At 43.5% G+C, this 16,967-nt stretch overlaps 1 protein-coding gene across 1 annotated transcript in view; it reads left to right on the top strand.

The window, feature by feature from the left end:
- The window catches only part of ANO4 (anoctamin 4), a 364,269-nt gene that overhangs the window by 259,131 nt on the left and 88,171 nt on the right, over positions 1–16,967 (top strand). The window contains 1 exon segment of the mRNA XM_040415706.1: positions 5,458–5,564. Within this exon segment, the coding sequence (XP_040271640.1) occupies positions 5,458–5,564 (107 nt within the window).

Consider the following 16,967-nt stretch of genomic DNA (forward strand, 5'->3'; position numbering starts at 1 on the left):
TGCTTCTGGCCTGTTCTGGCATTGTTTCGGGGGCATTTGGGAACTCTTTTAATTTTCACTCTTTTGCCCCCCCCTTCCTAGTTTAAATACTCTTTCGCAAATTCTTGGAGTTGTTCCACTAAGTACCTTTGTTCCTTTGAGAGAAAGATGCAAACCATCTTTTTTGTCCAGTTCCTTACTATTCCAAGTAGAGCTATCATGAGAAACAAAGCCAACTCCTGCTCTTGACCCAACATTTACCAAGCCTTATGTTGAACTCCTTTATGTGCCTCTGCCTATCATTCTGTACCATTATGCACAGGCAGAACTTCCAGAAAATGAAATGGTGGATGCAAAATCCTGTACGTCATTACCAAGTGTGATAAAGATTTTTTCACCTCTGACACTTCATTGCAAGCCAGGTCATTTGTCCCTAGATGGACAAGAACATCCACGTCCCCTTCCTGCTTTGCTTGCTTAACACTATTATAATACGTCTTCTATCTCTTCTTGCAGTAGCCCAGGGAGACATCTCACAAACCATTTTCTTTAAGCTCCACACTTCTTATGATTGAATCACCCAGCAACAGCTGCATCCTTTGAGACTTCACTTTATCTTTTTTGTTGCATACATTAGACATAGGAGTCGATGGTTTCTCACCCTCTGTGCTTGAGTCCCATATCCATGTTGTCCTTACATTCTGAGAGTGCTGCAAATGAATATGGAGAACACCGACCTGTGGGAGCAGTTTAAAGAGTGGACATTTCCTGGCATATACACTGGTTGTAGTTATTGTATTTTTTGCTCCATAAGATGCATCGGACACTAAGACGCACCTAGGATACAGACGGAGGAAACCAAGAAAAAAAATTAAGACATCCAAATCAGGACCCCCAAATTCCATCAGACCTCACATAAGACCCATCAGACCTCTGTATCCAGACCTCCATCAGACCACAGTTCAGACCCTCATCTTCCTCAGGCCTCAGATCAGACCCCCCATTCCTCCTCAGGTCAGACCCTCATCAGATCCCCAAGCTCCATCAGACCTCAGGTCATTCCCCCATCATACCCCCATTCTATCCCTGAGGACCTTTTTATCAGACCTCATCCAGACCCCCCCCCTTCCTTGTCAGACCTCAGATCAGACCCCATTCCTCCTCAGTTCAGTCCCCATCACACCACCATTCTTCCTCAGATCAGACCCCCCACGCTTCATCAAACATAAAAAAGAAGAACATACTGTACTTACTGTGTCCTGGGCACCGCTAAGCCCCATTCACTTTAGTGGGGTTTAGCCGCTCCCAGGCCAGTGATACTAGTTGTGACGTCACTGGACCTGTGGGAAACAGGGAGAAGGCCGCGGGCACTACAGCCAGCGCCACTGCCTTCTCAAACAGCTGATCAGCTGGGGTCTCGGGCTGTCGGACCACGCCAATCAGATGCTGATGATTCATCCCAGATCATAGTAAGAAAGAGCTGCAGAACCCTTTAAGGACTATTGCTTACTTCCAAAACTTTATTAAGGGGTATTCTGGTTAGAAAAGTTATCCTCTACCCCAGGGGTGTTGCTAGGGTCTCAAAGATCAGGGGCCAAAGCCGCAATAAATATGGTCAATTCTCTAAGTCGACCCTCCCACCGCACACCGCATTATATTTGCTGCTACCAGCAGCACATACAATCACTGAAAATTATATAAACCTGAGAGTTGCAATAACAGAAAAATATATCACTTAGGGCAACTTCCTATTGCATCGGACAAGTTGTAGGGCTGCATAGGGATAGGTCAGCCGAGGCACATGGACAGAGTGCTCCTACCATCAAGGTGTATCTTTGGGCTGAGCAGATGTCTTAAGGGTAAGCTTAGGGGCAGGCATAGGTATCTTTGACGTGCTGTACCGTTTGCATCACCTGTCTGCTTGAATAACTGGCCTTCCCTGTGTAATAGCTCTTTGATTGCTGTACTACGGCTATTTTGGTCCTGTTGGGACCTGTTTGATTCTATGTGTTTTATTAATTGATTGAAAGTTAAGTTTTAGAAAGTTGCCCTGAGTGATATATTTATAGCCGCACATACCTCTCACATCTAGTGCCTCCCAGGGGATGTCCCTTGTGATGTAGATCTTCTCTGTCATCATTTTCTCCATTCAGTCTGGACAACTTCTTTCAGCTGCGCCTCATCTCTGCAGCGTTTGACACATGGACATATTACCTTCCTCACTTTTCTATCATCCCCCAACCTGGGGTTCCAACAGTGTTATCCTGCTGCTCGCTGTGCTCCCCAATCCCCCAAATACTATCCTGAAAAAATATTAGTGCCATACAGTCTCCCCCATAGTAATAGTGCTCCTCATATCCCACCAATAGTAATTCCCTTCTAGAATTCCCTCATTAGTATTACTGCCCCCTACAGTGCCCCCAACAGTGATAATGCTCCCCAAGAGTGCCTTCATTAGTAGAAAACCCCTCCAGTATTAATAATGCTCTCACAGAGCCCCCAGTAGAACTAAGGCCCCCTATTGTTCCCCCAGTGGTAAGAAAGCTCTCTACAGATCCCTTAGTAGTTATAAGGCCCCCTAAGTGTCCCTAGTAGAATTAAGGCAGATCTATAAGTCACTCGTATAGATCCCCCAGTAGTAACAAGAACGCCTAATTTCCCCTGGATTTAAAATTCCCCTACAGTGCCCCCAGTATTTATTTTTACCCCTACTGTTATAATGCTAACCATGTAGTGCCCCCATTATTTATAATGCCCCCTGCAGTGCCCCCTGTAGTTATAGTCATCCCTTTAGTGTCCTCAGAAATTATAATTCTTTATCCCCTCCACCATACAATCCCATGTAAATAGCACTATTCCCTCTCTCCGCAGGAGAGTCCCATGTAAATAAAATCACACCATCTCTCCACCCCCCTCCAATATATTCCTACAGCAATACAGTTTTATTTATCTGGCAGGCAGTACATTTGGGGCCTGGGACAAGACATCCGGGGTTCAGGCCCCAAATGTTTTAACCTAGCAATGCCCCTGCTCTATCCACAGGATAGGGGATAACTAATACTATTAGTCCCAGCAGTAGGACCCCACTGATCACGAGAAAAGGGGACCCACACCCTGTGGAGCCCCTCTAAATTATAGATGAGCAAAGTTCTCTAAAATTTGATTCTGCTGCTTCGCCGAATTTTGTAAAAAAATTGGCTTTGTAACGTAATACTTCGTCACAAAGTGCATTTCTTTGTAAATAGCAGGTGCAATGACAGGCAATGGCAATTGTGCCGCCCCCAATCATTGAACCCCTCGCAGTATCTGAGATCCATGTTAAAGCATTTTACTGTTTGCCAATAAAATTTTTTTTTTATATAAACTTACCCTATCCATTTGATCGCAAAGAGGAACCACAGCCATGTTGCTTGAAGATCCAGTGCGAAATCTCATGTGAAGCGTGATGACATCATCACGTTGGCTGGCGTGGTGACGTCATAAGATTCGTTACCACGAAGAACAAGGAAATTCGGCTTTGCAGTAAATAAAAATTTTCCTGAAATTCGTATCTTTGCTCAACACTAATGGCCATAAATAATGACCATAATGCATGCCGCCATTTTAAAAAAATAATTCTGTACAAATGTTCCTATCCTCATCCCGCAAAACAGACATCATTAGGACATGTTCTATTGTTTTGTGGGGCTGCGGAACGGACATGAAGATGTGTGCATGAGCCCTAAGACAACCCGGGGCATTCTGTAATATACAGATCATGCATGTTTGTATTATATAATGAATATTTTTGCTCTGCTCACATTTTATAATGTTTGAGAGATAATAATGAGTGTTGAATTTGCTTATTCTTTCATTAATTTTGCAATGTCACAATGCATTGGGTTAAAGGCTAGATTATGAGCGCTAATGGTTGTTTGTTTACTGCATTGCAAATAATGAGTTACTTAGCAATTACCAAAATAGCAATAGAAAATAATTGAATCAGTAACGAGGAGAAATGACGTGTTCTGGTTTAATAGTGCTTGTTAGATGCCTTCTATGCCCACTCTGGTTTTATATCAATAATTATAGCTTCTCTGTATGATAGTGTCCTCCTACAGTTTCCTCCTACAACAGTTGTTTAACATCAAACACAGTAATTATACAAATTCAAATATAAAATGGAGATGCTTGCTATGTCTATTGGAAAATTAGGGTATGTTCACAAAATGAACAAATTGCAAAGGGTGAAATCAGTGAAAATCTGCAACATATATTAACATGGCGCAGATTTAAAATTTTTGGTTTGCTCCAGCTGTAACATACTGAGGATTTTCTGTCTGTAAAATCCACACTGATTCCTGTAAATCCCAAAAAGTAGCCTGCCTCCAATATCTCCAAATCAAACTGCCTAATAGTAAATCTGTCTTGGTTGCCCATAGCAACCAATCAGAGCTCAGCTTTCAGTTCCTACAGGGCTCTGAAAAAATGAAAGCTGAGCTCTGATTGGTCGCTATGGACAACTAAGACAGATTTACTATTAGGCAGTTTGATTTTAAGATATTGGAGGTGGGCTACTTTTTTGTGGGCCACCCTGTATAATACACACAGTTTACATTTTATATTATTTCAGTTTAGGTCTTAAAACTACACTGGCCCATTTTAGTTAAGTAAGACCGGAAAAAAGCCCAAGGAGGGCTGTAATATACAGACTAGATGACACAATACAGTAAATCTTAACCTAATCCCAATCTAATTATGGCAAGGAAACCCCCTAAAAAATGTTCCTACTCTTGTGGAACCCCTAATTGATGAAGGGACAGGTAAAGTATTCTGTAATTTATTTTCTAGAATTCGACTAAACTTTGTTTACTGCATTGCAAAGTATCATTGAGCAGGCTGTAACCCTGGTAGAAAAACATAGTATATGGCATGTACAGCATAAGATGTCCAGTAGGCTTGTAAGTTCATAGTGTTTGTCTCGAGATACGTAAAAAACATGTTGGTAATATGGTATCATTTGTCCATTAATGTGTCTTTTTTGATGAGGATCACCCAGCAGTCTTGAAATTTCAGGAGTTGTTCTTGCATGAAAATAGTTTTTAGGGTTTCAGTTCAGAACTTCTAATTAGTCTAGAACTTTCAAGCCCCGGTTAGGAGTTCAAGTGGTAGAAGCAACTAGTTTGAGTTTTGTATAGTGTTCCTCAATGGAGCTGTCCAAGGTACTTGATAATTTCTCAGTTAAAGTTGCAAGTCTTTCTGTGTTTCTTACTGCAACTGAAGCAAAAATTAAATATAGAGCTTCAAGCATTTTGATTTAGTAAAGCATCTCACATATAATATGAATAAAAATATCATAAAATCTGTATTTGCAGATAATAGTTTACAGTCTTTCCGTAGGTTCCCTAAAATCTCAAAATAAGTAGGAAATATAAGTGGAGTGGTGTTGAATATTATAATGTATGTTATAATTAACCAAAATTTTTGCTATTTTTGCAGTTTTATCATAAACAACAAAGATACCTTTTTTAACAATGCCACAAGAAGTCGGATTGTACATCATATTTTACAAAGAGTTAAGTATGAAGAGGGCAAGAATAAAATAGGTAAGTACGGTAATCTCCTGCAATTTAGTGCCGACAATACTTTGTTATTTTGAGAGCACCTTACAATGATGCAGTGAAATAGTGATCTAAGTCTAGATCATTACAACCATGGGAGATATAGGCATTGCAGCCACAACACAGAAGCTGAAATGTGCCTGTAGTATGGCCATGTGAAAACGAACAAATGTTAGAGGAATTCATCCAGGAACATATAAATAGAACTAATAGTGTACTAGACTAGTTTAACTCCTTGGTGACCAGCCTGTTTTGCACCTTAAAGACCAACGCCGCAAGTTGCGACTTCTCCCTGCTCACGCCAGGTTGGAAATTGTGGCCATGGTGTGAATTGGGAAGTGGACGGGCCAGAAGACTCATCTCATTTTCCATTTTCTACTCCTGGTTTTAGGCATAGAAAAAGGTCTAAATGTAAGACAGCAAGGAACCACCACTAGCTTAGGGGTTTATTAAGACCGGCATCTAAAATATCGGTCCTAATAAATGTGCTCCCAACTGATTTATTTTTCATTTTTTTAATTGTTGTATGCCAAGAACATTTTTATTTTTCTACCGATATAGTCGTATGAAAGCTTGTTTTTTTTAGACAAATTGTAATTTTTAATTGCACCATATTAAAGTACACAGAAATTACTGACTAACTTTTTAGATGAGAAAAAAATAGCAATACTTCCACTGAGTTTTTACATTATATTTTGCGGCATTAATTTTTCGTTCTACGGAGCTGTGTGAGCTTGATTTTTGTGGGACAACTTTTAGTTTTTATGGGGTACATAACACTTTTTGATTGCTTTTTATTTCATTTTGTTGGACGTGAGTAAGCTAAATAATAATTCTCTCCCATCTCTCGCCCTCATTAGTAACAGTGCCCCCAATAGTAAAAATGCTCCCCAAGAATGCCCCCATTGGTAGCAATGCCCTTCATATTGTGCCCAATAATAATAATGCCCCCTAGTATTTATATTGCACCCAACAGTTACACCCCTTTATTATAATGCCCCCTGTAGTTCCAGCATGTATAATGCCTCTTGTAATGCCAGTATGTATAATGCCCCCTGTAGTGCTCCCCGTATTGTAATCTGCCTGTAGTGCCAGTATGTATAATGCCCTGTAGTGCCAAGCCTGTAGTTCCAGTATATAATGTTCTCCTCCGCAGTAGTGCCACTATATAATGCTCCCTCACTGTTACGATCAGTGTGGGGGGGACACTCCACACTGAACACAGGAGGGAAGGGAAACAGTAACTGGGCCTGTAAACTAGGGAAGAAACAGGTCACCTCCTAGACAACCCTAATCCGAGCCCTAACTATCTATCGATATGAATAGACCCTGAAGGTAGTAATATTCATATGCAGGATACCTAGGCCTTTATATCCCTATAAGGCCCTGGAAAAGGTTAGGACCAGAGACAACCCATTCCTCCCCAGATGGACGAATGGAAGTCTGTGTCTCAGGCCCAGGTATATAAAGCTCCCCCTGTAGTGCCTGCATGTAATGCTCCCTTACCCTGTAGAACCGGTATATAATGTTCCCCTGTAGTACGAGTATATAGTCTCCCCTGTAGTGCCAGTATATAATGCTATCTTCCCCTGTAGTGCCAGTATATAATGCTCTCTTCCCCTGTAGTGCCAGCATATATTGCTCTCCCCTATAGTGGCAGTATATAATTCTCCCTTTTCCGCTCCCATAGTGCCAGTATATAATGCTTCATGTGAGGGATACCACCCCTCGTGCCCGCTTGACATCAACTACGTCGATCTCACGAGATGCGGTAAGGTCACTGGTTACCAAGATGTGATGTTACGCCCTCCCGGAGGAGCATGTAAGGTCAGCTTGGTACAGTTTACACCAACTCCTTCTGTCCACACGGGCACAGAGAGGCAACAACCTGAGGGAGCCTGGTCACTGCCCCAGTGAGACAGTGCTTACTCAGCCTGGGAAATCTGCCACCAGCTTCTCGTTTGATATAAGCCCGGTCCGCTAACAGGATTATATAGGGTGAGAAACCAACCCGCGGTAGCTTATAACTAGGCCAAAACACGGACGTGGGGATTCGTGACCGAGATACAAGACAGCACAAGACTAAATTATATATTTAATCGCCTTTAAGGGCACACTAGATAACACACTATGCACAAAGAATATATACAGTGGTCTGAGGTTACGAATACAGGTAGTACGTTACAAACAGGATACACAAAGTACAAGTCAGTTACCGGGTAGATGAATGTTCCTTTGGGTTATGATGGTGTAATAGTCCTTGGCTGCGGTCATGTGGGGGCAGTGATGTCAGCAGTTTCCAGGTCTCTCCAAACACATGGCACGATGTGACCCCATTTCAGAGAAAGACACGACCACTTGCTGGCACAAGTCTTTTAACCTGTAGCCGGCCCCTTTGCTGGACTGGCAGCAAATGACCCACAAAACCATTTAGGGTTCATAGCTCCAGACCAGAAGGTCACAGGGGGATGGTTCTGGGACCAACGGATCCGCCTGGGTTCTGGCTACCAATAGAGTCCAAGCATGGTGCCGTTATTTAATTTCTGTGGGGAGATATGTATATCTCCCTTCCCTGGCCTCCCACCACCACACTAAGACCACGTGCCTGTTCATTGTGGCCACAGGGACACAAATATGTATCTGGTTTGTGCCTGAGATGGGCGTGCAGTTCATAAGTCCTTATAAATCGCCGGTTTCATGCTGTCTGCTACATTTGATTGAACTGGGAAATGGACTAGACCTCATGCTGAGAGATTCTTCCTGTCACATCATCTTGGTTCCTGGCTGACTGGTTGAGGTGTGAATGCGTACGCATGTGGCCTCCTTGAAGCCAGAACCCCTGGGGGGTTTACTACCTCCACTATCTGACAAGCAGAGGGTTGAAATGAGAACTTATTTTGCAGGTACACTGATAAAGGTGAATCAGATGAATATCATGGCTGCCATTAAATAATGATCCATATTCCTCACACTTCCCCATTCCTGTAGTGCCAGTATATAATGCTCAGTCCCCTGTAGTGCCAGTATATAATGCTTCCCTTCCCTGTAGTGCCAGTATATAATGTTCCCTTCCCTTTTAGTGCCGATATATAATTCTTCCACCCCTTTAGTGCCAGTATATGTTGCTCCCCCACCCCTGTAGTGCCAGTATATAATGCTCCCTTTCCCTGTAGTTCTAGCATATAATCCTCCCTTTTCCCTTTCCCTGCAGCGCCTGTATATAATGCTCCCCCACCTCTGTAGTGCGGTATATAATGCTTCCCCCTATAGTGCCAGTATGTAGTGCTCCCTTCCCCTGTAGTACCAGTATATAATGCTTCCCCGAATCCCCCCGTAGTACCAGTATATATTCTTCCCTCCCCTGTAGTGCCAATATATAATGCTCCCTTCCCCTACAGTGCCAGCATATAATGCTCCCCTCTGTAGTGTCAGTATATATTGGTCCCCCCTGTAGTGCCAGTATGTAATGCTCCCTTTTCCCCTCCCATAGTGCCAGTATATAATGCCCCCTCCCCTGTAGTGCCAGTATATAATGCTTCCCGCCCCTGTAGTTCAGGTATATACTGCTTCTGCCTGTAGTTCCAGTATATAATGCTCCCTTCCCATGTAGTGCTAGTATATAATTTCCCCCTCTGTATTGCCAGTATATAATGCTCCCTTTCCCTGTAGTTCTAGTATATAATCCTCCCTCTTCCCTTCCCCTGCAGTGCCAGTATATAATGCTCCCCCACTGCTGTAGTGCGGTATATAATGCTCCCCCTGTAGTGCCAGTATGTACTACTCCCTTCCCCTGTACTACCGGTATATAATGCTTCCCCCGTAGTACCAGTATATATTCTTCCCTCCCATGTAGTGCCAGTATATAATGCTCCCTTCCCCTATAGTGCCAGCATATAATGCTCCCCCCTGTAGTGTCAGTATATCATGCTCCCTTCCCCTGTAGTGCCTGTATATAACACCCCCTCCTGTAGTGCCAGTATATATTGCTCCCCCCTGTAGTGCCAGTATGTAATGCTCCCTCTTCCCCTCCCATAGTGCCAGTATATAATGCTTCATTTCCCTGATGTGCCAGTGTATAATGCTCCCTCTTCCCCTCCTGTAGTGCCAGTATATAATGGTCCCCCACCCTCCAATGCCAGTATATGTTGCTCCCCCAACCCTGTAGTACCAATATATAATGCTCTCCTCTCCTGTAGTGCCAGTATATATTGCTCCCCCTTGTAGTGCCAGTATATAATGCTACCCCCTCCTGTATATGTATAATACAGCTATATAATGTACTACATTGTACTTGGTGAGCATGGAGAAGACCGCAGTGCTCACAGGAGTGCTGGCGCCTTCTCAAATAGCTGATCGGCGGGGGTCCCGGGTGTTTGACCCCCACCGATCAGATACTGATGACCTATCCAGAAATTTGCATTTTATACATTTTAATTGACCCACTTTGAATAAAGAAACCTTGTTGAAATGTAGCGATCCCTGTGGATCTGTCGTTGCTGACAGCCTGAGGCATTCCAGATGGAGGTCTGAAAGGGACATAGTGCTGCTTTCATATTTGTATGTTTTACTATCCAGAGATAGGTCATCAAGATAGGTCATCAGTATTTAAATCTCAGACAGCCCTTTTAAGTACTTAGCTTTTTTCTGTTTAACAACACAAATATCATGTGGCATATGCTTAACTCCTTTAAAAAGGACCTGTAACTTCTACTGACATATCTGTTTTAGTAACTACTTGCATGCCCCATGTAATAACAATTCTGGAGCATCTATTCTTATGACTCTATGTTATGCTATTCATTTGTTATTTCTTCCAGTAGTTACTGTATGAATAAATTGTGATCAATTTGCAATGAAGATCCAACTGGGTGTTACCAAACAGCACTGATTATACGTGTTGAGGAAACACCACTGACTGGACCTACATTGCAAACTGCTAGCAATTCATTCATAACTTCTAGAAAGAATAATACAGGAATGGCACAACATAGAGTCATAAAAATAGATGCTCCAGAATTTTTATTACGAGGGAGATGCAACTAGTTTCTAAAACAGACATGTCAAAAAGGTTACAGGACCTCTTTAGGCCTCTTTCACATGAGCTAGTTTTCCATCCGGTTGAGTTGCGTGTTGTGAACGGACAGTATCTAGATTGAACCCTGAACCATTCATTTCAATGGGTCTGTGCACATGAGCGTTGTGTATCACTGATCATCTCTGTGTTCAGGAAAAATTGCAACATGTTCTGTATTGTTTTTCACTCAGCCCTGACCCATAGAAACGAATGGGGCTTGTGTAAAAAAACGGCAGCCATCCAGATGCAATGCGTTATTCACTGATTGTTGGTAGGAAATGTGGATTGTTATTCTTCTTTTTTTTTTTTAAATGCATCTTGAAAGAAAAAACACACAAACTGGACACAATCGCAGAAAAAAACTGATTGAACTTGCGTGCAACACCATCAGTTTTTCCCTGAACAGATCCTGACACAATCCTTATCACTTGTGTGAAAGAGGCCTTAGGCCCCTTTCAAAACGGGCGAGAATTCCATGCGGGTGCAATGCGTGAGGTGAACACATTGCCCCCGCACTAAATCCGGACCCATTCACTTCAATGGGGCTGTGCAGATAAGCGGTGATTTTCACGCATCACTTGTGCATTGCGTGAAAATCACAGCATGTTCTATATTCTGCGTTTTTCACGCAACGCAGGCCCCATAGAAATGAATGGGTCTGCGTGAAAATAGCAAGCATCCACAAGCAAGTGCGGATGCGGTGCGATTTTCACGCATGGTTGCTAGGAGATGATGTAAGTAAATTGATAAAAGTAAATTTACTGAATTATTTTCCCTTATAACATGGTTATAAGGGAAAATAATAGCATTCTTAATACAGAATGCTTAGTAAAATGTGGCTTTAGGGGTTTCAGGACCTGCAAAAGGACCTTTCATGACGTCAGCGCAGGTCCTGCTGAATGAAGATAAATGATTTCTATCTTCATTCAGCAGGACCTACGCTGACGTAATCGAAAGGTCCTTTTGCAGATCCTGAAAGAAAGAGAAAGAAGATGATGCCGGCTGCGCGAACAACAGAATGAGGTGAGTTAATTTATTTATTTTAATCCCTAAAGCCACATTTTAGTAAGCATTCTGCTATTATTTTCCCTTATAACCATGTTATAAGGGAAAATAATAAAATATACAGAATACCTAAACTAAACCCGAACTTCAGTGAAGAAGTCCGGGTTCGGGTCTGGGTACCACAGGTACTATGCACCTGCGCGATAGAAACTGAACATCGGAACGCAATCGCAGTCAAAACTGACGGCAATTGCGTACCTACTCGCACGCTTTTCCCTGATCGCAGACGCAACGCATCCGGACCTTATCCGGACACGCTCGTCTGCAAGGGAGGGGGCTTAGTGTTTCTCATGAACAAAATATATTAGAAACACAATCTTGATTCTCACAGAATAATCTACTGGCTCTTCCTGGCTTGGTACAGACCCCTTACTCATTGTCTTCTTTAAATAAATTAAAAAATGCTTTCATTTCCCATGTGGCACTGTTGTAATATACCTGTGTTTTATTTTGAACAAATTGTGTAAATGCCATACTTGTAAATTTTATTACCCAACTCTGTTTTATGATGTTATTTTATAGCATGACTAGTAAGGCAATTTCAGTGTATGGCATAAATAATACAGATTAGAAAAGCTCTTTCATATAAACTGTGTAGGAAATGAATTCTTCCTGCAGAGAAATGACAGTTAAAGTGGTAATTGCAAGGATTATAGAATCCTGAGTTTGAATGCATTAATATGTGGAGTAGAAAATTGAATTATTGACTCCTTGGTCCTCAGAGAGGAAAATTCACAGTAGAGTAGGTGTCCTGGATCAATTCCTGAGTTATCACCTTACTGAAGAAATATTTTGTAGTACTTTAGTCTTTTACTTCCATGTCCCTATATAGTTGAATGGAGTGTTTTATACTGATGACCAAATCTCAGGATAGGTCATCAATATTTGTTTGGTAGCGGTCTGACTCGCAATCCCACCGATCAGCTGTTTAAAGAGGCTGTGACCAGTGGCGGATTATAATAGGGACGTTCGGATCGGCAGCCCTGGGCCCGGCATCACGGGGGGACCCAACGCTGACATAGTTCCCTGCCCCGCTGCCTATCACCGCCTTAGGCTTCAAGCCTAGTAGGCCTGAGGCCTATGTGGTGGTAAAAGCCCGGAGCGGCGTGCATGGTGACGTCATCTATAGGCGCGCGCAGGGCTTTGATGTACGCGCGCCTGCCTCACCATTTCGGACACAGGTAAGTAATAGCTTTAATTTTTTTTTTTTTGTGTGTGCCAACTTTGGGGGGCAGGGGAGGACATATTACTACAGGGACAGTGTATTTTATTACTAATGAAGGGCAGTGTGGGGGCAAATTACTTAATGGATGACAGTGTGGGGCAAATTACTTAATGGATGGCAGTGTCTGTGCAAATTACTTAATGGGGGGCAGCGTGGGGGGTTATTACTTGATGGGGCAGTGTGGGGGCAAATTACTTTGTGGGGGAAAACTACCACATGGGGAACAGTGTGGGGGGAATTACTACATGGGACGCAGTGTGGAAGAAATTACTGTATGGAGCAGTGGGGGGAGGGAATTACTATATGGGGGAAGTGTGGGGGAAATTACTATATGGGGGCAATGAGGTGGAAATTACTATATGGGGCAGTGTGGGGGAAATTACTATATGGGGGCAGTGTGGTGGAAATTACTATATGGGGCAGTGTAGGAGAAATTACTATATCAGGGGCAGTGTGGGGGAAATTACTATATGGGGGCAGTGTGGGGGAAATTACTATATGGGGCAATGTCGGGGAAATTACTATATGGAGCAGTGTGGGGGAAATTACTATATGGGGCAGTGTGGGGGAAATTACTATATGGGGCAGTGTGGGGGAAATTACTATATGGGGCAGTGTGGGGGAAATTACTATATGGGGCAATGTGGGGGAAATTACTATATGGGGGTAGTGTGGGAGAAATTACTATATGGTGAGTGTGTGGGAAATTACTATATGGGGCAGTGTGTGGGAAATTACTATATGGGGCAGTGTGGGGGAAATTACTATATGGGGCAGTGTGGGGGAAATTACTATATGGGGCAGTGTGGGGGAAATTACTATATGGGGGTAGTGTGGGGGAAATTACTATATGGGGCAGTGTTGGGGAAAGTACTATATGGGGGTAGTGTGAGAGAAATTAATTACTATATGGAGCAGTGTGGGGGAAATTACTATATGGGGGTAGTGTGGGGGAAATTACTATATGGGGGTAGTGTAGGGGAAATTACTATCAGGGGGTAGTGCGAGGGAAATTACTATAAGGGGGTAGTGTGGGGGAAATTAATTACTATATGGGGGTAGTGTGGGGGAAATTAATTACTATATTGGGGCAGTGTGGGGATGTTTCTATTAGGGGATATTATTACCTGGAGCAAAATATGGCACAACAGTGACATTACCAAGAACTGCACGTCCCTCCAAAATTGATGAAAAGACGAGAAGAAAACTGGTCTGGGAGGCTACCAAGAGGCCTACAGCAAAATTAAAGGAGCTGCAGGAATATCTGGCAAGTACTGGCTGTGTGGTACATGTGACAACAATCTCCCGTATTCTTCATATGTCTGGGCTATGGGGTAGAGTGGCAAGACGAAAGCCTTTTCTTACGAAGAAAAACATCCAAGCCAGACTGCATTTTTCCAAAACACATTTGAAGTCTCCCAAAAGCATGTGGGAAAAGGTGTTATGGTCTGATGAAACCAAGGTTGAACCTTTTGGCCATTATTCCAAAAGATATGTTTGGCCCAAAAAAAACACTGCACATCACCAAAAGAACACCATACCCACAGTGAAGCATGGTGGTGGCAACATCATGCTTTGGGGCTGTTTTTCTTCAGCTAGTACTGGGGCCTTAGTTAAGCTAGAGGGAATTATGAACAGTTCCAAATACCAGTCAATATTGGCACAAAACTTTTAGGCTTCTGCTAGAAAGCTGAACATGAAGAGGAGCTTCATCTTTCAGAATGACAACGACCCAAAGCATATATCCAAATCAACAAAGGAATAGCATCACCAGAAGATTAAAATTTTGGAATGACCCAGCCAGAGCCCAGACCTGAATCCGATTGAAAATCTGTGGGGTGATCTGAAGAGGGCTGTGCACAGGAGATGGCCTCGCAATCTGACAGATTTGGAGTGTTTTTGCAAAGAAGAGTGGGCAAATCTTGCCAAGTCAAAATGTGCCATGCTGATAGACTCATACTCAAAATCACTGAGTGCTGTAAAAAAATCAAAAGGTGCTTCAACAAAGTATTAGTTTAACCGCCTCCGGACCGCCTAGCGCACAGATGCGTCCTGGAGGCGGTCAATTCATTCCTCCTGGACGCATCCGTGCGTCATCTCGCGAGACGCGAGATTTCCTGTGAGCGCGCGCACACAGCGCGTGCGTTCACAGGATCGGAAGGTAAGCGAGTGGATCTGCAGCCTGCCAGCGGCGATCGTTCGCTGGCAGGCTTTAGATGTGATTTTTTTTAACCCCTAACAGGTATATTAGACGCTGTTTTGATAACAGCGTCTAATATACCTGCTCCTCTGGTGGTCCCTTTTGCTTGGATCGACCACCAGAGGACACAGGCAGCTCTGTAATAAGTAGCACCAAGCACCACACTACACTACCCACCCCCCCGTCACTTATTAACCCCTTATGAACCCCTGATCACCCCATATAGACTCCCTGATCACCCCCCTGTCATTGATCACCCCCCTGTCATTGATCACCCCCCTGTAAGGCTCCATTCAGACGTCTGTATGTTTTTTACGGATCCATGGATACATGGATCGGATCCGCAAAACACATACGGACGTCTGAATGGAGCCTTACAGGGGGGTGATCAATGACAGGGGGGTGATCACCCCATATAGACTCCCTGATCACCCACCCCCCTGTCATTGATCACCCCCCTGTAAGGCTCCATTCAGAGGTCCATATGTTTTTTACAGATCCACGGATACATGGATCGGATCCGCAAAACACATACGGACGTCTAAATGGAGCCTTACAGGGGGGTGATCAATGACAGGGGGGTGATCAGGGAGTCTATATGGGGTGATCACCCCCCTGTAAGGCTCCATTCAGACGTCCGTATGTGTTTTGCGGATCCACGCATCCATGGTTCGGATCCGCAAAACACATACGGACGTCTGAATGGAGCCTTACAGGGGGGTGATCAATGACAGGGGGGTGATCACCCCATATAGACTCCCTGATCACCCCCTGTCATTGATCACCCCCCTGTCATTGATCACCCCCCTGTAAGGCTCCATTCAGACGTCCGTATGTGTTTTGCGGATCCACGCATCCATGGATCGGATCCGCAAAACACATACGGACGTCTGAATGGAGCCTTACAGGGGGGTGATCAATGACAGGGTGGTGATCACCCCATATAGACTCCCAGATCATCCCCTGTCATTGATCACCCCCCTGTCATTGATCACCCCCCCTGTAAGGCTCCATTCAGACGTCCGTATGTGTTTTGCGGATCCACGCATCCATGGATCGGATCTGCAAAACACATATGGACGTCTGAATGGAGCCTTACAGGGAGGTGATCAATGACAGGGTGGTGATCACCTCATATAGACTCCCTGATCACCCCCCTGTCATTGATCACCCCCTGTCATTGATCACCCCCATGTAAGGCTCCATTCAGACGTCCGTATGTGTTTTGCGGATCCACGCATCCATGGATCGGATCCGCAAAACACATACGGACGTCTGAATGGAGCCTTACAGGGGGGTGATCAATGACAGGGTGGTGATCACCCCATATAGACTCCCTGATCACCACCCTGTCATTGATCACCCCCCTGTCATTGATCACCCACCTGTAAGGCTCCATTCAGACATTTTTTTGGCACAAGTTAGCGGAAATTGATTTATTTTATTTTATTTATTTTGTTTGTTTTTTCTTACAAAGTCTCATATTCCACTAACTTGTGTCAAAAAATAAAATCTCACATGAACTCACCATATCCCTCACGGAATCCAAATGCGTAAAAAATTTTTGACATTTATATTCCAGACTTCTTATCACGCTTTAGGGCCCCTAAAATGCCAGGGCAGTATAAATACCCCACATGTCACCCCATTTCGGAAAGAAGACACCCCAAGGTATTCCGTGAGGGGCATATTGAGTCCATGAAAGATTAAAATTTTTGTCCCAAGTTAGCGGAAAGGGAGACTTTGTGAGAAAAAACCAAAAAAAATCAATTTCCGCTAACTTGTGCCAAATTTTTTTTTTTATATGAACTCACCATGCCCCTC

This window comes from Bufo bufo, chromosome 1, assembly GCF_905171765.1.
Source record: "Bufo bufo chromosome 1, aBufBuf1.1, whole genome shotgun sequence".
Lineage (NCBI taxonomy): Eukaryota > Metazoa > Chordata > Amphibia > Anura > Bufonidae > Bufo > Bufo bufo.